This window comes from Trematomus bernacchii, unplaced genomic scaffold (genome assembly GCF_902827165.1).
Source record: "Trematomus bernacchii unplaced genomic scaffold, fTreBer1.1, whole genome shotgun sequence".
NCBI lineage: Eukaryota > Metazoa > Chordata > Actinopteri > Perciformes > Nototheniidae > Trematomus > Trematomus bernacchii.
In genome coordinates, this window is record NW_022987735.1 from 907,744 (window position 1) to 931,604 (window position 23,861).

A 23,861-nucleotide genomic window follows, 5' to 3' on the forward strand; every position below is an offset into this window, starting at 1 on the left:
AAGTGTAAGTTTAAGTGTTTAAGGAAGAGATCGATGCTGTGTTCAAGTGCTGCTTGTAAACTCCATTCTCCACATTTCAAAGTTATATAGCAGGACTCCACGTGGTTTTCTACGGTCATTTTGTTCTTCTCCACAAGGCACGTGGAATTTAAAAAGGATATGTAGCATCTTTTTATACGTTTATTTAAGTAAAAACAATCATGTATTTCCCTTATCCTGCTATATGTTGCCTGATACAGGATGATATTTATTTTCAATTTCTTGAGACCAGCAACAACTTAGTTTTGTCTGCATTCATTTAGGGACAGTCTGACACAGAAAGATCCACACTTTTGAATAGGTGAAGGAAACTTTTAAAACATGGTCAACTTAACTTCATTGTAATACAGGGAATTACCCAAACTTTAAATGCATTGTGCAGCTTTTCTGTAATGTTTGCACATAAATAGTATCATTACAATTCTACTACAGCTATCCTTCTCTCGACTTAAAGATAGAGAAACAGAAAAACAGTCTGAAGCAGGTTAACTTACAAAATGTAGTCTTTTCACTTTATAACAAGCAGTTGCATCAGAAAGCTGCATTTCCTGATTTATTGAAGTGATTCATTTAATATTTTGAAAATATTCAAGATTTCTTTCTTTAATATTTAGCTTTTGGAGCTTTTCTATGAATTTAGGCTGCAACTAATAATCATTTGGTTAATCATTTCACTATACTTTGTTATGCCTAGATAACAAAACACAACATGGAGAACACACAATGTGTTCAAATGTCTTGTTTTGTGCAACCAACTGTTTAAAATCTAAATATATCTACATTGATATAATAAATCAATAAAAAGCCTTGTATTTGAAAATTAAGAACCAACAAATGTAGGGTCTTTGGTTTTCAGGGTTGCATAGATATTTCCATTTATTTATTCTTCGGTCTATGAAATGTAAAGATTTCCTCTTACCAATTTTGCAGATGCAGTGTTGAAAACATCTAACTTTTCTGATCACCCGCTTACATCTGGTAGTGTAAAAACGTTAACCTTCTGTTCCCCAACTAATTAATCCCCAACTAATTGATTAATCCATTCACTATCACTGAAGTCTAAACTCAAGGTCTTTGCACATTTTAATTAAACTTTATATTTGTTTGTGCGCTCTAAATTGTTTCTGGAAACGCCTTCGGGTGCAGCTTCACGGATAAGACACCCAAAAAACAAACACTCCCATTTCTCTCACAAAATAATAGATTCAGGACTTCCTAATCCATTAGACTGGTCATTTTATGACCAGCTCAGGCACACCTGTGTTATAATCACGTATAATAAAATGTTATACATAATAGATTTTTTAAAATTTCAACCATCATTTTTGAAATAAATAACCTTTTAATTTATAGAAAAAGTATTGGAGCAAAACTAATTGTGTAGCATTTATATTTTGTCTAGTGTGGCTGTAGATCCATCTTCCCCCATCAGACCTCTAAAGGTTAACATTAAGAAACCAGCTGTCTGTTACTGCTCAAAGTAAGCAAAGAGAAGCACAACGAAGAGAAACAAGTTAGCGAGACATGACACACTGGGGGAGGGGGGGGGTGGTTTGTAAAATGTCTTTACAACACTGGACAAGCACAACACACAAAGACTCACAGTCCATATTAGGGGAAATGGTTTAATTTGGAGACAGAGGCAAAGAAACACACCACACATGAACAAACATTGACCAAAAAAGAACACAGAGTCTTTCGGCTACACACTCCGCTATGGGAAAAAACAGAAACCTCTACACAGGTAAAAAGCAAGGCTCAAACTAAACGGATACTTAACTCTTCAACTAAGACAATTAACCACACAAGTTGTCGATATCCTGATGACCATTAAACTATGTGGACAGCACAAATACTAACATGAAACTTACCACGACTTAGAGGATCCCAACCCCCCCGAAAACTGAAATTAACGAAGTGAGGAACACGAAGAAATCCGAGTAAAATCAAAATCAGGCATCTTTTTTAGAGACAAAAAAACAAAAACAAAAAAATTGCTTGACACCACCAAGAGGCCAAACTCGAGACCGGGTCAAGGCGAGGCCACATTGAGAGGCCAGACAATTTTTTTTCCAATATAGATTTTTTTTTCTTTAATTTCCAATATAAAAAGCTTCACTGGTACAAAATACATATGAACAACCAGTTGTAGAAATTGGAAAGCCTGTGTGCCTTTTTTTCTCAAATCCCACCCAGTTTTCCAAAAAATTGATATTGACTGAACAGAAAAAAACCTACTGTATGTATAATACAGATTACATCAAGATGCACCCACTTTGGCTTTCATCAAGACAAGATAAAACATCTATTAAATGGATTGGTGGAACGTGAACAAAGTCCTACCGATTATCAGACAAGAAAAATAAAACACAGGAAAAGTTTTTTTTTTTTTCCTATTTTCTTTTGGATCAAGACAATATCTATAGAGATGCAAAGCTACCACACTTGTCAAAAAAATAGCACTTGAGAATATGAACACAACAAAAGAAAGAAAGTGATTGTTAGAGCGGGATTTGTGATGGAAGCCCCTGAAGTGAGTCAAGCCCCTGTTCGGACCGGTGGACTGTACATTGTGCTTTTTTAAATTCATTCACAGTAACACTTCACCATACACTGCATACCGACCACAGATCTGCAATCATTTCAGTGTTTGACACACGATTGGATCATTTAAAAAGATCTTTAAATAAGTTTGACCTTGTTTTTTTCTTTTTAACTTTATTGACTTCACAAATACCCTCACATCTGGTTTACCGATCGTTTGTATCGCAAAGTGTTACACATGTTCACACTCACTAAGAAAGAGGTTTAACCTTCAAATGTATAGGGAAGTTTATTGTTTATCTACAATTTTTTTTTTAAACCAACTGTTCAAATTGAGTACATCACAATACATATTTACCAATGACTCAACACAGAGTGGGGGAGGAAAAAGAGGGGGGGGGGGGACATGAGCAGGTGACATGAGCGTTCATGACACTAGCATAAATAGACAAAAAAGGCGAACTGCAGCAATCTCTAACCCAAGGCCTGATAAGGATGTGTAGGCAGTTTCTAGACGTATATATGGCACTTTGAATATTGTATTGCATTTGGATAGAAAAAACACTGTAAAAAGCACATGCCCATATTAAAAAGTGAAATCAGTGGTACCTTGAACATTTGGGGATCATAATCACACACAACATTCTGCAAAAGTGATTAGCTCCCACAATTGTGCTTAACTCTTCCTTACAAAACTCCCAACACTTTCCTTCGAGCACTGTTTCAAATTTGGTTCCTCTTTGTATATTTTTTTGGAATATTAATGTATTTTGATTAACGAAAATAAAATAAAAATCCAAAACTGAAAAGGTCAAATGGTGATAATTGTGCATTTTGTGTCGTATTCCTGTGTGAGTGTCTAGTTTCACACACAAAAAAAGCCCCTGAGTTGACAGCTCTTTAGCGCCATCAGGTACGCAGTTTTAGGGAACCCTTCTTTGGGGGTGAAGTGGTTTTTTATTTTACCAGGGTCGTCTTAAAAACGTGTAGTACAACAGACATAACACCACCCGGTAAAAATAAGTGTAAACTTTGTGCTGAAAAAATGGAATGTACTTGTAAACCAACACTAGTCGTGGTGGATTCAGTAATATCTATGTGCTGTGCATCGTGTACGACTGAAACATGACACTAGAAGTCACTTAAAAGAACAATTAGCAAAAAACGTAAATTAAAAAAAAGCAGGTGTGTGTCTATAAAATGTGCAGAGACCCACAGGTCGTGTCCAAGTGATCTCTTCTTCAGGGGCTCCCACATTTGCAACCACAGAAAGTGTGTGTGTCACGGTGTGTGCATGTGTGTGTGTGTAAAGAAAACTAGGTAATATCACAAGAAAAAAACGTGAGAATTCATAAACACTTAAGTTTGACACATGGGCACTTTAACAACAAATTAAAACAAAAACACACATTGTCTGGCATCTGTATGATTAACAGACATTGTAAATCATCATATTTCAGGCATCCAAACTAAACCAAAGTGAAACATCCATTAATTAAATTATTAATGACAAATTCACAGAAAGCCAACGACACGTACCGTGGAAGTTGAACACTAAATGTCTTTAACGCAGGAAAAAAAAATAGTCGACATACTGTGACCCTTAAGGAAAAAAAGTTACTTTTTACCAAGAAGTTGAAATTACAATTAATGCAGAGGAATTTGACTTAAAGTGTTTTTAATTGAATAGAAATGACCCTCTGATCAAACAGATTTTTTTAACCCTCTTTAGAAATGTAATACACTGAAGACCCGCCCCCCCCCCCCCACGACACAGATGACATTACAACATAATCTACAAAAAACCCAAAGTTTTGCCTGGGTTCTGTTAGTTAATCTTCTATAGATTCAATGGTATAAAATATAGGTAATCTAAGTGTGCATTTAAACCACAGATTGTCTATTTGTGAATCAGTTCTAAAAAAGTTGACTCATGTAGGTAGTCATTTCTCTAAACAGAGCAAATGTACCTTTTATTGTGCCATCATAGTTCAAAAAAAAGGTAAATACACTGGATATTTGTGTAAATTAAGTGAAAATATATTTTGAAATAGCCTTGGTGTAAATCTTCACACTGCCCGCAAAATGTAGAGATCACAGAGCACTGAGAGGGGTTTTACTGGCCAGACTTTCAAAAGTGTTGGAAAGTGGTCTGAAGCATTGAATTTTTTTATTATTTTTTAAAGAAGCCAACATATTGCTAATGGCACCAAATAGCACAGCTGTGTGCCAATCCCTGTATTCAACTTTCAAGTGAACTTTACTGAGAGAGGTAAAAAGAAACCAAAAAGCTAAATTAAAAATAAGAAATCCCACAGGTTTTTAAAACATTCGCAAAAACAAAAGAACGTTCGCAAAAAAAAAGAAAAAAAGGTATCTTAAATGAATTCAACGCAGGTACGTTTTCACATTGATTTGCTTGACCTCTCTCCCACCTGTCACATTTCTATACAGAAAGAAAAAACAAAATGAATATACATGCAGAGAAATCAGGTTGAGCTAAGGTCAAGGGTCAGTGGGTGGCCAGGTATTGGTCAGGCGAGCTTAGAGAGACATCACAGACAATGGTGGGATGATGAGGCCAGGAGTTTGGCTTGGCTTTCAACATCATGAAGACATGCTAGGCTAATGATGAGCAAACAGGCATGGAGATTTGTTCTAAAAAAGGAACAAAAACACGACAGGAAGAGAGAGAGAGAGAGAGAGAGAGAGAGAGAGAGAGAGAGAGGACAAAGAGGAGAGAAAGTTAGGGCCACAGCACAAGAATTGTTTAGCCATGAGGCACAAAAACCAACAAAAACAATGCCAATCACCACGTACAGTAAAGGACAAACATTTCCCCCCCTCCCTCCCCCCCCACAGACCCGACACACAAAAACAATACACGGATGTACGGAAGTGACACCACTACGACATATGGCAGAGACTCCAACATGCAGACTGTATACTTGGCACCCAAAGAGATCCATGGAGAGCCCGTCGCCCTGAGGCAGACGGAGGATGGATGGAATGACTGGAAGAGGTTAATAGAGAAAAGAGAGGTAGCCTAGCTCAACATGGCTTAGATAATGAGGGAAAGGTGGCAGATGGAAAGAGGAAAGATGGGCGAGGGGGGGCGGGGCTAGAGTGCAAAAGAGTTTTTAACATTAAGGATGACAAACGGACGAGACAGACTAAATGTAAAAAGCCAAACACAGGTTGAAGCTCGGGGTCTGCGTGGCCTGGCGTCAACGACAACTGATCCTTAGTCAACCTGTTCTAGCTTGACCTGAAGGCAATGACATGGCATGGAAACACACCTGATGCTCTCCACTAATTACAGTGACACAAAAATACCTCCAGCGAACACCGACTCCAGTGATAGTCATAAATAATCATATACATTAAAATATTAAATCCGACTCAAATTACATGATAAAACCGCAGGAATGAAATACAGTAAAATGTAGAAAGATCATTGCAACCAATTTTTTTTCTCCCTCCTGTGGCGGGCTCCTTTCCCCCTGCCCCACTGAGTCTCTGCTGTGGTGACCTTGGCTGGAGGGTGAACTTACCCTAGCAGTGCTAGCATAGAGCTGGGGAGGGGGGGGCCCCGGGGCGAGGATCAGTAGGGTTTGCTGTCGTTCTTGGAGCGCTTCAGCTGAACCTTCAGCCTCTTCATGCCGATCTGGAAACCATTCATGGCCTGGATGGCAGCTTGCGCAGACACGGGATTGTCATAGCTGACGAACCCTGAGAACAAAACATGTGGAGGACCCGCGTTACAAACATTTAAAGGAAATATAATACACCATTTCATCTTGAGCCCTTTAAATCTTGACTAAATGCACCAATCTCAACTACTTGTCGGTCGCACGCTCTCTTGCTCCCCTTTTTAAAATACAGCTTCAGACGAAGGTTAGGGCGACATTGCCCTTTACCTCAAGGGCAATGTTCCCATAGATCTCTTGGTCAACAGGACAGAATAACTTTCACACCAGAGAAAGCCATAAGACAAGCTTTGTTATTATCGTTGGCTATTTCTCCTGACACAACTTCACAATAACGTTTTTTTTATTATTGTGTATTGAAAATAAAAACATGTGCAGGTAGGTGGCTTACTGTATACATACATGACAATCTAATTTCAACCACACATCAAAGCACGCATTTAAGATATAATAAAAAGGGCTGTAAAGACAACAGACTTACCAAAGCACTTGCTCAGATTGGTCTGTTTATCAACGAAGACTTTGGCAGAGACCACATTTCCAAAAGGCACAAACATCTGCAGAAGATCCTGATCCCCAAACTCCTGGGGCAGGTGGTAGATGAACAGGTTGGCGCCCTCTGGCCCTACTCCATTTGGTAAAAAGAGAAAGGAAAAACGGACATTCCAATTAGATAGGATCAAGAGGCATCAAGATGCACACACACTCAAATAATCCATAAGTAAATCTTCTATAAATAAAACAGATTTTCTTTTAAAAATACGTTCATATATTGATGAGAAAACTGACCGCAACAAAAAGTGCTTTAAGAATAATTTCCAAAAAACTCAGAATGTCCCACTTGCCATTTTTATGTAGCTTTTACGTCTCTTAAATGGAGTTTGCTAACAAGGGGCTAGTCCACTTTTGCCTTAGTGGTGTTACCGCTGAAGCTGTGGGAGAGCATGAAAGTCATTTATGGACTAAAATTGTCTTTCTATTCCTGCCAGTTGCATTAGCTCTCCTTAAATTGGTGTTTATTTGTTAAGATAGTTATGCTGAACAAAAACATCTAATCAAAGATTTATTTTCCTGCAATAATCCGAAGGCAAAATCACACACATTGGCGATTGTAGAATGAACCAGGGTTGGTCTATGAAAACACAAAATCCCTGCAGCAGTGCATTGTGATAATGCTCACCTTCCTTCTGACCCCCTGCAGCAATGTTCTGCTGCTGCAGGAGGGACTGTCCGTAGAGGGAGGGCAGGGCGGCCGTGTACTGCTGCATCCCTGAGTAGGCCTGGGTCAGAGCGTCCATGGAGCTGGCGGCTGATCCGTTGGCCATTGAGGCTGCCAGGCCATTCATGCCCCCCATACCTGTCAAACCGAGAGAAGCGAACGGATCACGCACTGAAAACACAGATTGACAATCATTAGGAGGGAATTCAGCTTTTCTGGCCACCAGGGGGCAGAAAACACAACTTTTACATACTTTTACAACTTTGCTTGTCAAGTTACACCACTATAACAACTTTATTAGGTTCACCTCTATCTAATGCAGGTCAGTAGTGCTCTCCCTCATATTCATTCTTTACAAAGTTTAGAATGGCCAGATTGTTGTGAAACCTTCCAAGAGGCATTAAATCCACTTTCTCTTGATTACTGAGGTATACTGGCAACGGTAGAATTTATGGCCGAGGCCTTTTATTGGATTAAATTAGGTTTTTACAGAGGAACCTAATAAAGTGGCCAGTGGGTTTATGTACAACATGCAACAGATACAGAGCAACAGTTCAGCATTTAGGGCTATTACTATTACATTGTAGTGAATAAATAAGTCTGTCTTTCTTTCTGACAATTAAATAAAAAGTAGACAACTAGTCAATAAAACTTAGCAGCCCAGGAGCTTTTTTTTTTTTTTTTTTTATTGGCTCCATATAAAAAACAAAACAACTAATGTTAAAATAGCTAAAAAGAAGCTAGCTGCGATTAAAAAAGGTCCTTCTTACCGCCGACGCTGTTGGTGAGAGCGTTGAGGTTGAGGCCCATTGAGGTCCCAGTGAGACCCTGCAGGGAGCCCAGAGAGGCCAAAGTGTTCATGGCAGCCCCGGCGCTGGATGCAGATGATCCAACTGAAAAACACGATAAAAAGGACATATGGGTTACCACAAGGGTGATTAGCTCATGCTCAGAACACCTCATATGACTTGGTTATGAGAGGATGACACGGCAGCAAGGGGGCCGTTCAAATCTGTCTCTTAACGAGGAAAGGTGATTACCGCAGCAGCAATATGCCAAACTCAGACAGATGGAGCCAATGTATATTTACACAGATTAAAAGGGAAATGGGGCTCCCATAAAATGTTATATGGGGCTGATTAACTCCCATAAAACACATGAGGAATGGCTGAGGGGCCGTTAGGGAAATGGGGAGGAGGGAGGGTTGCAGAGCAGTTGTTGATACTGCCACAGCAGGGGGGCTGTCTGTGAACGTGTACATTCATCTCAGTGGGTAAGGGATTTTTATTTACACTTAGATTTAAATGTTTTGCGTGAAGATAAACTAGGGTAACGGACACGGGGGAAACCAGCCAACAAGGCCAAAAACAGCAAGCTAAACACTCCAATAAACTACTCTCATGGCGCATTTCCACTGCAGCGCGTAGCACGGTTTAAGCGTGCCGTGCCAAACCCGGCCCGTTTTTTGTTGCGTTTCCACTAGGGGTAGTTCCGGCTAACGGGTATCTTTTCACAATTTTTTCTGGCCCTCCAAAATCGTGGTTCTTTCCGGGCTGAATATGCTAAACTAGTGATGTGAGTGGCTACAACTACAACACAATGAACATATTTTACAGTGATTTAATTGTAATACATGTTTCAAAATGATGCCGAAGTAACAACATGCTGATACCGGTTAGTAAAAAACATGAATTAATGCAAGACGGCAGGCGAAAAACCTTTTAAAATGCGTGTTTTCTGAATGGAGATCGGCTAAGCTAACGCAGTATATGCTCCGACCGTCCACACTCACAACGGCCTATACAGACATAAATAAAGCAGCGACTGTATTCGCCATGACACAGGCAGTCTGTGGTTTGTACTTGTTTAACTTTTGTCTAGTTTCTGAACATATATGAGGAGCTGTGAGCTCTGAGTGCTAACAGCTAACGGCTGATGTTTGGTTTTGTGGTTCGCATTGAAGATGACGTCACGGCTCCGCCTACACTGCGTTACTATAGTTACTGCCCCAGCTACTAAACTGTAATGGAAACGCAGCATAAAGTGAGCCTGGCCTACCAAGGCCTAACTATACCGTACTAAGCCGTGCGAGGCCCTGCAGTGGAAATGCGCCATAAATGAACTAAAATTACTTCTACACAAGTAAGATCCTGAATGCAGGGCTTTTACTTGTAGTGGAATATTTTCATCACAGTAAAGTGTTGCTTCTATGACTTAAGTGAAAGACACTTCTACTTCTTCCACTAATGCATTTCATGCAAATTCTACACTTCATGCCAGTATTTAATTACCTGGACTAGCCAGGGCTCCCAGGGCTGCGCTGTTTGCAGACATAGCGTTGCTGGAATTTGGGCTGCCAGAGCTCTGCGCTGCAGCCGCAGCAGCCGCTAATGTGGCGAAGTTCTGCAGCTGGAGGGGGTTCACACCTGCTGCTAGAACCGAGAAACAGAGGTGAACATCAAGGTCTTCCAAAGTTATGCTCAAATCCTCACAAAAAGCTTTCCATAAAGTCTTCGAGGGAACACAATTCTCGAGAATAAATGGAAAATACATGTTTGGAAAATACATGTTTACAGTTTAAGTTGGGAAGTGATTTTGAAACTATGTCTTCAATTAAAAACAATAGTTTTTTCTCAGCCTCCTCCATTTAACATTGAGTGGGATTCATGTTATTAATATGCTGCTTTGCATTCACTCTGTCACGTTACCATGTAACCCATCCTTGGAAAGTTATCTTTCATCTTCAACATTATTTTATTTCATAAATCAAGCCATTTAATTTGGTAGCATGACATGAAATAAATCCTAACATAGTGTTTATTATAGCTGGTTGAGAGGACTTTAACAGAAAGAGTACTGTATTCAAAACCAAAAGGAAGTGCAGTAGTTGTTTTAGAGTATTAGAGCTTCACATACAGTGCCCCTCCAGTTATACTGTTTGCCGTTTCTTCTTTAAAAACACAGAACATTTGAGTAAGTAATGGTTATGTGCTGTGTGTCTTTAAGCAGCCTACACAGGCATCCATTACTAATACGCCACTGATCTGAAAGAGTCATGTGGTTTACGGTAGTTAGAGCCAGGTGGGCGTCAGGCACTGAGTCACAAGGTTGTTGACATGAGAAGTGGCGGCTTGTTCATTTACAGAGAAGGACTTCAGAGCAGTGAGAGGCTGCACTTACCTCCTAGCCTCTGCATATTGTTGTAACTGCCTTGGTTGGTGGGGGTCGTGGCCTGCTGGAGCAACTGTTGAGGACAAAGAGAAAGGAAGGAATTCATATCAGCAACTAATAAGGGACACATCTCATCATTTATCAACAATATAATAACATAGCTTAACAAAGCTGGGTTTTTTCAGAACAGTATTGACAATTCAAGTGTTGCCTTTATCAAGTTAATTCATTTTGAAAATGTAATACAAATATTGTTCAAAGGGTTAAGTCTAAGAGGCTGTCTATATTGCAGACAAAATGGCTGCTGCATTTCTATTCAGAATAGTCAGTCACTGTTAAACATACAAGTTAACAACACAAGATCACCTGACAATAAAATTCAGTACAACATATCCCTGGCAGTTTTGTTGAGAGGCTGTTCAAAGATAAACCTAACCACATCAATATGACAACCGGTACAACAGCAAAACCTCAAGAATTAAGATCAAAGCAAGTCCTCTTTTGGCTCCATCTACACATTAATTTACAACCAACACTTCACATGTATAATGTATTGTCTTATAAAGACCCTTTAATATTTATATAAGTGTATTCCTTTATATTGTATGTAGCTTAGTTTATAAACTTGTATTTTGTCAAGCGGCCCATATGGTTAACATATGGCTTAACTATAAATACATTTTGAAACTTAAACCGTGCCGTATATCAATTCACGAGGCAGGCTTGTGCAGCTCTGCGTGTTTGAGCAACACTTACTGCCAGGTACTGCGGTGTGAGGGTCCCCAGGCCGGCAATGTTTCCCCAAGTGGAGGCGCTGTTCAGCTGCTGAATCTGCTGCACCAACTGCTGCTGCAGGCGCCGCTGCTCCTTATCTCTCTGCGTGTCGGCAAACTTCACCACCAAAGGTGAGGAACAGCCCTGAAGCGATGTAGAGGTCAGAGACGTTAGACAGACTCGGAAGCACACTGAAGAATCCAGTTCATTTATCAATGTAAGGACGCAGTCATTGCAAGGACTTTCTTTAAAAAAGGGTATCATCTATGCCTCAAAACAGTTTGATTTAAGCCTGTTGCATTCATATCTAACACACAAAGGACATCTTCCATGCATAGCTGAGCCAGGCCACATTCCAAAAGGGGCACAGGACAAAATTGCAGACAGTGATTCTTTTTTAGCACTGAGCGTAATTGAGTCCACAGACAAGCAGACAACAGATGGAGACAACACTTAAAACAGACAATCAAACGAGGATTTGTCAGCAGACATTAACAGAAAAAATGCATTACAAATGCACACAATCTCACAAACAGACAGTCCCATACTGTTCAGAAAGACGCTTGGACATTTGGCATGCTCTGCTTAAGTATTTTCAGAGTTGAGCGCCATAAAGGGACCAGGCTGGACAGGGGAAATGGCTTTTGAACCAGCCGCACTTCCCATGGCAGCTGAGAATTGGGGAGGTTATGAAATGCGGGGAAATAGGTGGCAGCACCACTGGGGCCTGTGTTTAATCTGGTAGGAGGAGTGTTATGTTTGGTCAGGCTCCTAATTAGACTTGGTCTGCTGCTCCACTGGGGAGCCTCTGACCTGCTAGCTGTCAAATTACTGCTGCTCCACTTCCACAAACATACCATCGGCTACATGATGACATGGACCCAGTTTTTGAAGAAATCTAGTAGAGCAGCTGATCCAGTCTGGGTTAATTCTTTGTTAACCTATATTTGATGGTGGCAGCTCTTGTCCCTGTGGTCTGAACTATAGATTGATTATGGCAGACTTTGATGGCTAGGCTCTAAAATATTAATCAGAATCAATAAATGAGATGCTTTTAGTTCACCCCAAAAATTGGAGATGACGGCAATTCCTGTCGTTTCACGTTAGCCATGAATTTAGCAATGAGGCAATGTTTCACTTTTTATTCAATTATTTTTCAGACGACAATGTAATTTTGTAATTAACAAGAGTGGTTTTGGAAATGACTCATGCTCTGTGATGAATGGACGCCATCTGCCTGTACATGTTCTTCAGCTTTTCAACACAAGGGGGCAGCAGAATGTATGAGGGGATAGGGGGAAATGAGAAATAGGTGCTAAGGGGTACAGTACCTCCATAGTCTGAGCGTGATGCATGGTTTTGATTGCATTCTGTGCCTGTGCCCTGGTAGTAAATGTGACAAACGCACAGCCTGTAGAACAATAGGAGAGGGGGGGAGGGAGGGAGGGACAAGAAGAAACAAAACAAGACAAAAAGGTTTGGACAACTCGTTATGAACCCCAAAAAACACTTTACAGTACAAAGAATGGCAACTCCCAAGCACACAGAACCACCCTCACTGTTAGCACACGGAGAAAGAACACAACAAGGAGAACAGTAACACATGTCACATGAGCACAGTGATTGACAGATTACATTGGCCACCCGAAGAGGCTTGACTAGGTGGTGTCATGGTGAAACAGTCAATGATTATAAAAAACACATAAAATGTACACATAACTACACATTGAAAGGCTTTGATTTGCTAAAATGTGTAAGATCTGCTCACATCAAAGGGTGTTTTAAGGTTAATTTCATTAAATTGTGGAGACTGTCAATTTACTAAAAGAGAGGAAGAAATTAATGGCCAGCACTCTCTGTTTTATCGTATATATCAACTTGAGAGCCTCGAGCCGCCTGTTATCTGAGGCTTTATGCAGTCGAGAGCTATGTAGGAGACGCGACGACAAGCTAATTCCAGCCTTTGTAGAGTGGGATGAAGGAGGCGGTAAAGGAGGAGCCGAGCCGAGCCGCCTGCCAGCTGAGCCCACGAACACCGGCAGCCAGCGGTTGCCAAGGAGACGGCCCATTGTGCCGGACGGCAAGTGAGATGTGGAGGCTGAGTGTAACAGGGATGGGACTGTGGGGATGGAATGGGTGCCACTGGAGGTGAATAGCACTTGTTTTTGAGGGTTTGGAGGGGGTGGAAATAAAGAAGTAGGGTGGGGCCTGTATAAAGACATGATTACAGCTTGTACTCGCTGAAGATGGCGGCTGTGAGGCAGATAACACTGTGCCTACGCTGAAAGCACACCTACCTCTGCTCTGACCATCTGGTCCCCGGAGAATTCGGCACTCTTCGGTCTGTCCGAAAGACGAGAACATCATTCTGATCTCGTTCTCGCCGTATTTCTTTGCAATCATCCCGATGAAGAGTTTTCTGTCTTCTACCGCTGCAAGAAGGTTGAAAAGAGGAAAGCTATTCAGACAAACAATTATGGAGCTATGAAAGCGGCAGTCACATCAGGCGTTAAATCTTGCACTTCTCTTTTTATAAGCTCCCTCGTCTCGACACATTTTCTGCCTCTCACTCAAGGTGGCAGCCTCTTGTACAAATCTCTGCAACTTGCCGCTTTGTTTTCGTCTACTTCGAGACAGATGACTGTATCATTCATTTGTGCTCACCATATCCTCTCTACCTGCTCTACTCTTCTCCCCTCGGTGCCTTTTAAAGCCCTTAATCCTCCCAACCCCTGACACTAGATAGAAATTGTGTATTGCGGCACATTCCCTGAACTAAGTCCTTCACTGGTCTTCTTTTAAAATCTCTTACTCAATTCGCTAAATCTAAAAAGATTTTTTCTCAACAGACATTATCTGTGTACCCTCCTGTCCTCATGTCACCCTACATTTCACATGAATCCACGTACCACTTGTTTTCTCACTGTCAGCGGGTTTCATCTGGACAGGATGATGCATCTATAAAAAATAGCAGAGGGAAATGGTTAACACTGCATCCGTCACCATTTTGAAATATGCAGGTGTCTGGCCTTGTTATCCGTCATCACAAGAGGCTCATATCTTCACACATGCCCTCCATCTTCAGGCATCTCTCTCTGCCTCGTGTTTTGTTCTAAAACCACCATCCTCCCTCACCACGGCCAGATTCAGGAGGAAATGTCTACGAGTTAATGGCGGGGGATCAAATTCTCCGGTATCCAATTTCACTTCTTGCTGTAGTGTAGACTTGTGATTGAACTTATCGATTCTTCCTGTCAACATCCCTCATTTTCTTTACAACAATTTTACAAGGAGGGGTGACAAGCAAGGCAGTTCTATTTTGCTTTCAAATGTACAGAGAGTTTTTGGTTGTGACTATATATTGAATCCCATAAACAGAAACATGTGTGGCAAATGTGGGCTGTGATAAATCTCATTTGAGTCAGCCTAACATCTCTGAACAAAATGCCCTTTCCAAAGCTGTGTTTGTTAAGTGAGAAATTGCTTAAGGATCAGTCATTTCATGCCATTTAATGAACACATTTTTTCAAAGCCATTCGCAGAACTTCAAGTGTATATATTTTTAGCATATTTTAACTGTCATGCGATGCCAAAAATTAAATTAAAATGAATCTAGCTGCATGATGCGGGTGCAGGTGGCGCTTATGAAAAGTGGTGGGTTTGTTTTTGACAAGCACTAAAGAGAAGCCAACAGATGGCCTGCTCAGTATGGGTACTGGCTAGCATCACTGACCAGGGAGGGAGGGAGGCACAGAAGGGAGAAAAAACAGGAACAGAAACAAGCTTTTCCACAGTCACGCAAACGAACCTGCAGTCGATGCCAGTCACAGTATGATCTGGGACTGGGGTTCGAGAGCTGAGCTGTTAGACCACACTTTATTTGAAATGTCGGGCTGATTGATAGTCCTCCAGTAGAAAGAGCTAGACCCATATACCCAGCCTGCTACACTCATTTATCAACCCGGTTCAATATTTACCTGTAAACTCACTGACAGGGGTAGCATTTCGAATAGACTGTGCCATTGATTAAATCGACTGCTGGAGTTGTTTGTTATAGATTTTATTGATTGGAAGAGAGTCATTTAGAACGCCGTACAGGAGGGCCAGATTTGTGGTGGTTTAACAAGAAACTGCACTTATTCCGGATGACTGGGCTTTAATCTGTAGATAAATCAGGAGGGGAAATAGGAGACAACAATCACTCTAACAAGGCGTCATTGTTAAAAAGAGACTTCATCCCTCTTCTCTTTATTCCTCCAACTTTAGGACATAAAAATGTAGATGTGCATCAATGATTCACGAAGACAAGTATTCATAATTTGTTCCACTTTGTGGCAATCAGGTTCCGTGCCTCAGTGAATAACCTGCTGCCTGGTCAAGCACACTTTACCTTTTACCTGCGTGTGTGCGCGCGCGCATGCGTGTGTGTGCGTAGTCAGCGGGCTTATCAGTTCAGTGTGTTGAGATTCAGGGGCAGTCCTGCCTGGATGTCAGTGCATAGTGGGGACCAGATATTTTTCAGGGCAAACTTGCGTTCAGTGAGCCGAGAGCTCATTATCAGCCAGCAAAAAGCTCACAGGCTGCAGCCGGGCTGTAGAAGGGCTCAAGCAGCTAAATGCAGACCATACTGTGCTTACTCACCCCACTTAAAGTCTTTATGTTGTGCAGTGCATTCTGGGCCTCCAGTGCAGCTTTTCTTGTATAAAAAGTTACAAAACAGCATCCTGCAGAGAGAGAAAAACAGGGACAAACAATGGGCGGGGGGAAGGAGACAAAAACAGCATTAGAAACACAGCGCATACAGGCAGTGAATCCAATACCACAACAACTGCAGAGCAGAAAAGGAGCTAGTCGTATGAGTGCATGTTCTCCTCATATCGCATGTTTAAAACATGTGACAGGTTATTCTTGGCACCAACTGTTAGATGCTGCACACAGAGCATGTAGGAGCATGTAGCGGGGACACTGGAGTAATGAGATAGCTGAAGGCTGCTGTGTGACCGGGCCATAGAGATGACCACAGGGTTTAGATAGCTGTCAGGAGGCACTGTCCACAGGTCAACAAAACCCAGGCATGCCAGGGCACAGTACCAACACATCAGAGAGAGTCGTGCTGCATTACATAAGAATCCAATCGCATACAAACAAACATACAGGAGGCATAAAAACAGCACAAAGAGACAAGAGTGAAAAGGAGTGAGAGCAAGGAAGAGGAATCATGGGAGGAGAGAGGAGATGGGGGAGGGGGATGAAGAAAAGAAGAGCGGGGGAGGGAGAACACAAAAAAAAGGCTCTCATCCTTCCGTCCCAGCAGACCGCCAGTGGCGTTCCAGCCTGTCAGTTTCACTGGGTTGGGGAAGTGGAGCACTGCAGCGTCTCTGACCTACATAGTGTGTATTATGCTGTTACTGGAGCTCCCAGGCCGCGGGGAGGGCTGTTGAACTCTAATATGCATCGAGCTGCTCTCTTCTCTCTCTCTCTCTCTCACAACCAGCTGAGCTCTGCCTCTCTTTCTCTGCTGCTTAGCCCTGCCTCCCATTTACTGGGGCTAAATAAACCATCTAGAGAGGCGTGATGGTTATCAGATGATTTTTTCATGACCTGCAGTAGACGTGACCCAAAAAACACTTCAATATCTGATGGATCCTCCATAGATCCGTGGCAAAGTAAACAACCCAAATGAAGGAGGGATTACAGCAATTTCAACAAACAAATCTAACAAAAGGGAAGATTGATTATAGGAAGGGTGTGAACGGTGAATTATTTGCCATGCAAATAAACATAAGCCAAATATCATCAGGCCATCCTGCTTTAATGAAACTGCCATCCAGACTACTGGGGAAGGAGGAAGGCAGAGAAGCTTAATGGGCGTGGGTCTGCACCATATTCACCTCACACAGTCTGAGTGAGCCAAAGGCCGCTGTGATCAGGCCAGATGATCTATTAGAATACATTAACATTGCATTAACATGTCAATAGGCCATCACAGCTGACACTCCACATAGAACAGGGGAGGTCTTTGCTAAAAAAAGAAAGAAAAGGAGGCTTTGAACTATCCATCCTCTCAATGAACTGCAGTGTTGGCTGTTCTTTATACACAGAATTATAATTACCCCTGAGATTTTGCTGGGGTAACTTTGAACACATGTAGGATATGTTGGCCTTGTTGGGTGTGTAGATCTTGTTAAAAAGATCATGTGAATTAAGTGCTGTCCAGGTCACATGATGTGCTGCAATTAGGGTTGTTGCATAGATTTTTTTAAGTTTACACTTTTAAAAAAGGTAGCTAAAAAAACCAATATAACTAAATGTTAATATTGTAATTACCACAAATGCAGTGCTGAGAAAAATAAGACAAATTATACACACAGCAATCAATGTGCATTTCCATTTTGTTTATTTTTCCAGCTATGCATATTAACTTTGATTGTATGTTTTTATCATGAATATTTAATGCTTAGCCGCTCTGGTTGGGTCCGCATCTGCTGTGAGACGCCACGAGACAAACAAATATAACGACAGGATTTACGAGGAGTATATTCAAATTATAGCATAATACTAACCTTCAAAAGAAAAATGATTTAAAATAAACCATTTCCAAAATGTCAAGATATTTTACAATCCATGCTAAAGGCTCTTTTGGACCAAATGGTCGCAGTTAAGAAATTCCTTTTTTCCATGAAAATCAAAACAATTATACTGCCAATCATTTAAAAAAGGCAAATAACTTATTTGCACAGCCAACAGAGTTGTCACTTCATAATGTATTGCCTCACAAATAACGTTTGAATGAATGCTGGAAAAAAGAAAAAAAGAGATGGAGAATACAACGGCAGAAAGGCAATATGTCCGCCTCCAAGTAGCAGCGTTGTTGTCAGCATGTCTTTCACTTGAAAAGAAAAAGGGCGGAGGCAAAAACATGAGGATTTACTGTGCTAAATGGATCAAATCACTTATTCACTTGGCTGAACAGCCAGTCGAGCAACACTCTCCCTCAGTCTGCCTCCACCAACACTGTTACAGGCTTAACCAGTGGAACAGTGGCTCTAAAGGCCAATAACACCTTTAAAGACCACCAGCCATGGTCGGCCAGAGCTCTTTAATAATAGCCAGGCAGCTCGGTACAGCATTGGTAGCTCAAAACTCCATTTAGACGCAGAATACAGCATCAAAACATATCCCGCCAGAGTGGATTAGTGCCTTTAGCAATCCAACCATCAACTAAATTGAAATGTGGGTGATGTCGTAAACCGAGAACAGTTACATCGGTGAAACTGTCGCTTTCTTTATTCACCTGCAGTTAGTTACAGGAGACTGAGCCCTTTCAGTGGCACTTTGCAGCTCTCTGCAGAAGGTGGAGGCAGCAGGCCTGCACTTCACCGTCTCTTCTAATTGGAACTGAAACTGAACCGCTCAACTCGAGCACCATTTATAAAAAGGTGAGCGCATCAATAGACGTCTTAATGGAAAATAGCAGTCGAATAACACTTTCTTCATACAATGGTGCTTTTAAGCCAAACGGCAAAGTACAATAGAAAATATATTCCTATAATGGCAGGGTTATTAAAAAAAGTCCTGCTTTTTAACCCTGAAACAAAAGACTATTGAATCATCTCATGCTTTTGCACTAACGGCTGCATTGCATGTGTAGACAGGCAATGCTGTGCACTGCCTAAGGGGGATTGTGCTGAAATGTGATGGTGGATGACGTGGCTATAACAGGGTTTTGTGTATAGGGCTTGACCACTAAACCCATGCAAATCAAGGTGGAGGACAACGGCGAGCATATCAAAAAGGGCTACGTTTCTCTGTACTGACCCATGCTTAGATATGACAATTCATTATGGGTTTCAAAAACAAAATACTGAAAAGAAGGCTCAACACTATCTTAAAAAAGATATGAATTTTAAGGGGTATAGCCTAGTAACATCCCGAGTAAATGGTAAAACGAGTAAACCAAAGAGTGGAACATACCTTTGCTTTGAGGTGGATTCTGGGTGCGATCACGGAGGATGTTGATCTGGTGCACAGCTCCGAATGGCTCAAACAGCTCTTTAAGTTCTGTTTCTGTCCAGGATCTTGGGATTTGGCCCACAAACATCTTGATGGAGTCTGGATCCGGCTGATCTAACTGCTCCAGCGACCCGTTCATATTGCTGCCGTTGCCGTTGCTGAGAGAAACAAAATAGATTTGTTTTAAGTACACAAGGGTCTTCAAATATTATAATTTGAAGGGTTCAGATATGATACGCTGTGTTGCACGCTGTCAAGTACTTGGCTAGAAACCACAGAAAGGGGTTTCAAATACAAAAATCTCCTAAAAATCTAAATACAAACATTAAATAACTTGTTTTGGAAGCCAATTTCAGTGCCTGCTTGAACCAATTGTGATCTAGTAATATAAGTAATAGCAGTTAAACAACATTCTTTTTAAAGAAGGTAGGTACTGCTCCACATGCCAACACAACATACTCAATTATTTCACAGTTTGAACAGTGCTCTCGTTAGATTGTTTGCTATCAGGCCAGCTTGGAGAACGAATGTCACCTAAAATCAGGTTTATTATTGTTTGTTTAATTGGATTTTCAAAACTAATCTTGATGTGCTTTGATAAGTTTTATATATTTAAAAAATAATACTAGAAGTCTTGTTTCTAAAGCATTAATCATTGGCATTGTCACCAGCTGATGTGTATACTGAAGTAGTTCCTGAAACAATATACTGTTTACAATAATGGATGGTCCAACAACAATGGATTGCATAGTCAACAACATATCGAATAACAATCTGGGTGTTCGGGGGTAGTAGAGCAATGATGAAGATGAGTGAAGTACTAAATCGTGCCATTTTCCTTTGAGGCAAGCCTTGGGACAGAGAATCAATACCCACCAGTGTATCTACGACTACAGCAACTTTGTCTCACTCAGACGCAAAAACAAGCAAAACAACATTTCCTGACGGGTGCAAAAGTCTCGTCCCGGAGCTACCTTCATGGGCGTAGACAAATCATGCAAATATGAAGCATCACTCCCAATTATGTAGTACCACAGAGGATCACAAGTCAATAGATGTAGACTATAGTACAAAAGATGTCTAGCACACACACACACACAACCAACATTTTAAAAACTGTTTAAGATACATTAATGTAAGAACAATGTCACACACAGACCTTTGGACGCGAGCCATCCATTTTTTACAAATTGTGCCCAACCGTTCCGCAGAAACACCAAACTCCTTGAGGGACCTAAATGACATGCTAACAAATCACACTTCAGTTCTTGTTCTTCTGAAATCCAGCTCCACACCTCGGTACGAATGTTTTCTTTATCCCCTGGCGGCTGTCAATACATTTGAACGCTGACACACAAACGGTAAAAAATAAATGCTCCAGTGAAACAAAAGCCTCTCTCCACCAAAAAGGGGTGGGTGCCCCCCTCCCACCAGCTCCGACAGCTAAAGGTAAGCAGCACTGCAGAGCGCTAAACCTGAGAGAATCACTGGTTAGCAGACAGAGATTTTGCGGTACATCTCCTCCTCAGGCGCTTTGGCGATGGTACAGAGAGTAACCTACAGCTTCTTCACCACAGCAGGGGGAACAATCACATATTGTTCGCCCTGCTGGAGAACACTATTCACCGTTCCTCCACAGCACAATGGGCCAAGTCAGAGAGATGCTTTGGAACACATCAACGGCTATGTCTGCTTAGGCCACAGCACTGGTGGGTGACACCATTTATCCAGTATTGCCAGTGGCACTCGGACGCCATTTTGCTGAGGGCCCTTTGAAATGAAATCCCGCTGTAGAAACAGTAAACCTCACTAGAAAAAAAAACTGGAAATGTGTCACAGCATTCAAAAACATTAAGGCTCAAAATTAACTCCTTTTGACTGGCTCTCCTTAGCATTCATTAAACGCACAAGCCCCCTGCAGCTGTGCATTGTCTCTTCAGCTTGAGAGGCTGCTAAGGTCTTTGGCCTTCCTACAAACCCGCTCAAAGATGACAGCTTTACTGCAACAACACAAAACATCTACTATTTTTTTTTTTAATCACAAGTAAATAAAATAGTTGATTCAAATTGTCTGCCTTAAAGTGTTGTAACCTTGTGGAACAATATTTTAAAGTGGACAAGTGCACCACAGAGCACAGTCACACTAAGAGCTGTATTGACCGCTTAAGTCGAAAGGAACGAGAAAAGGGCAACAGAGAGAAAGTAAAAAAAAAAAAAAGATATATAAGAGCATTACAGTTTAAAAGTGCCAATGCGGCTGAACTAGCCTTAACCTGTTCCACTCTGAGCCTGTTTTTCAGGTCTCAGGCTCGAAAATGACATTCCCAGAACAAATGACCATATCTTCCCTTCTAAAAGGGTTAAATTAATAATCTTTGTTCTCAAAGTAATGATAAACCTGTGAGTTGGATGTAGAAGTGTCAGAATCAATATAAATGTTTTTTATTTTAAAGAAAATTCAGATTTTACATAGTAAAAACTGTAAATTATAGTGTCCGTCCAAAAATTATTTTTTACAGATAGTGAAAACTACCCTTGGATGATGGGTTAGTAGACTAAAAGCTTTAGGAATCCAAAGTACAACATATAATAAGTACCCTGTATCAAGATTGATGCAAAACAAGTGAAATTTGACCTTTTTAGAGAGATTTAGCCAAAAACTGGGCCATCTGGGGTCATTTGGGTGGATTTGATCTCTGGCCCCCCTTGCTCGATTTGGTTGGTTGACATACCCTTGTGACCGTTAGAGCCAATAGAATCGAAGGGGGAGGCTCCTACCCAGACAGGTTGTAAAGAAAAAATGTGGTTGCTTCGCGTGTGGAAAACGAAACCACACTGGAGGAATGTCTCCTTCTGGAGTTTGGAAACTAAAACGCAGTTGTATTGCTTATGGATTATCAGAAATAATTTCAAAGAAGGCACAGACACATAGGATGAACCTATGGATTAACTGCAGCATCGTTTTTTTATCGTTTTAATGCCATTGAAGACCACTTTTGACCAAGGTAAGCCATATTTACGTGTTTAGCTTCTTAGCTCCACATGTGATGATGTACGCTTTCGTTTAGAGCGTCGCGAATGTTTATCACTGAGTGTTGAGGAGGGCACCGGTAGATTCAGTGTCTCCAGGACACCAAAAAAGAGTGGTTGGTTGTGCATCTAGGATAAGTAATAAGGGAGTTAGAGTGAGTTTAGTTGCCTTAGTATGTTACGTTTTTTTCGCTTGAGGCTAATTCAGAGGCTGAGTGCTAGCAATGTGGGTTTTTTTTTAATTTTTTTTTTAAAAAGATCAGTTAGCTGAGTTTCTTCCCGTTACATGGATATAACACATTCATAGTTTTATTCAATATTAAGATTCCTTAGACGTTGTTTCCTGCAAATGACGCGTTTATCCGCCCGGTACCGGGGGGAAGGTGTGAAACAGGTCTTTTTAATTTTTTTTTTCAAAAAAAACCCACAATGCTAGCACTCAGCCTCTGAATTAGCCTCGATCGAAAAAACGGGACCTACAAAGGCACTTAAACTCACTCATAACTCCCTTATTACTTATCCTAGATGCACAACCAAACACTCTTTTTTGGTGTCCTGGAGACACTGAATCTAACGGTGCCCACCTCAACACTCAGTGATAAACATTCGCGACGCTATCAACGAAAGCGTACATCATCACATGTGGAGCTAAGAAGCTAAACATGTAAATATGGCTTACCTTGGTCAAAAGTGGTCTTCAATGGCATTAAAACGATAAAAAAACGATGCTGCAGTTAATCCATAGGTTCATCCTATGTGCCTTCTTTGAAATTATTTCTGATAATCCATAAGCAATACAACTGCGTTTTAGTTTCCAAACTCCAGAAGGAGACATTCCTCCAGTGTGGTTTCGTTTTCCACACGCGAAGCGGCCACATTTTTTCTTTACAGTGTGTGTATGTGAGTCTCCTCCTTCGATTCTATTGGCTCTAACGGTCACAAGGGTATGTCAACCAACCAAATCGAGCAAGGGGGGCCAGAGATAGGTCAAATCCACCCAAATGACCCCAGATGGCCCAGTTTTTGGCTAAATCTCTCTAAAAAGGTCAAATTTCACTTGTTTTGCATCAATCTTGATACAGGGTACTTATTATATGTTGTACTTTGGATTCCTAAAGCTTTTAGTCTACTAACCCATCATCCAAGGGTAGTTTTCACTATCTGTGAAAAATAATTTTTGGACGGACACTATAATTTACAGTTTTTTACTATGTAAAATCTGAATTTTCTTTAAAATAAAAAACATTTATATTGATTCTGACACTTCTACATCCAACTCACAGGTTTATCATTACTTTGAGAAAAAAGATTATTAATTTAACCCTTTTAGAAGGGAAGATATGGTCATTTGTTCTGGGAAT

At 41.0% G+C, this 23,861-nt stretch overlaps 1 protein-coding gene across 12 annotated transcripts in view; it reads right to left on the bottom strand.

Annotated features, from left to right (window-relative positions):
• Positions 1-1,644: 1,644 nt before the first annotated feature.
• LOC117494966 (CUGBP Elav-like family member 2) overlaps positions 1,645-23,861 on the bottom strand; it is a 32,804-nt gene continuing 10,587 nt past the window's right edge. For 2 of the 12 annotated variants that reach the window (XM_034146004.1, XM_034146007.1), the window contains exons 2-13: positions 19,432-19,628; positions 16,099-16,181; positions 14,367-14,415; positions 13,755-13,889; positions 12,789-12,868; positions 11,440-11,601; positions 10,693-10,756; positions 9,804-9,941; positions 8,283-8,405; positions 7,474-7,650; positions 6,775-6,921; positions 1,645-6,315 (exon numbers count right to left, since the gene is read on the bottom strand). In XM_034146004.1, the coding sequence (XP_034001895.1) occupies positions 6,188-6,315; positions 6,775-6,921; positions 7,474-7,650; positions 8,283-8,405; positions 9,804-9,941; positions 10,693-10,756; positions 11,440-11,601; positions 12,789-12,868; positions 13,755-13,889; positions 14,367-14,415; positions 16,099-16,181; positions 19,432-19,628 (1,483 nt within the window). In that variant the 3' untranslated portion in view covers positions 1,645-6,187. Of the gene's footprint in view, positions 6,316-6,774; positions 6,922-7,473; positions 7,684-8,282; positions 8,406-9,803; positions 9,945-10,692; positions 10,757-11,439; positions 11,602-12,788; positions 12,869-13,754; positions 13,890-14,366; positions 14,416-16,098; positions 16,182-19,431; positions 19,629-23,861 lie in introns of all 12 variants that reach the window. The other 10 variants (XM_034145999.1, XM_034146006.1, XR_004557143.1 and 7 more) reach the window with 9 other exon arrangements.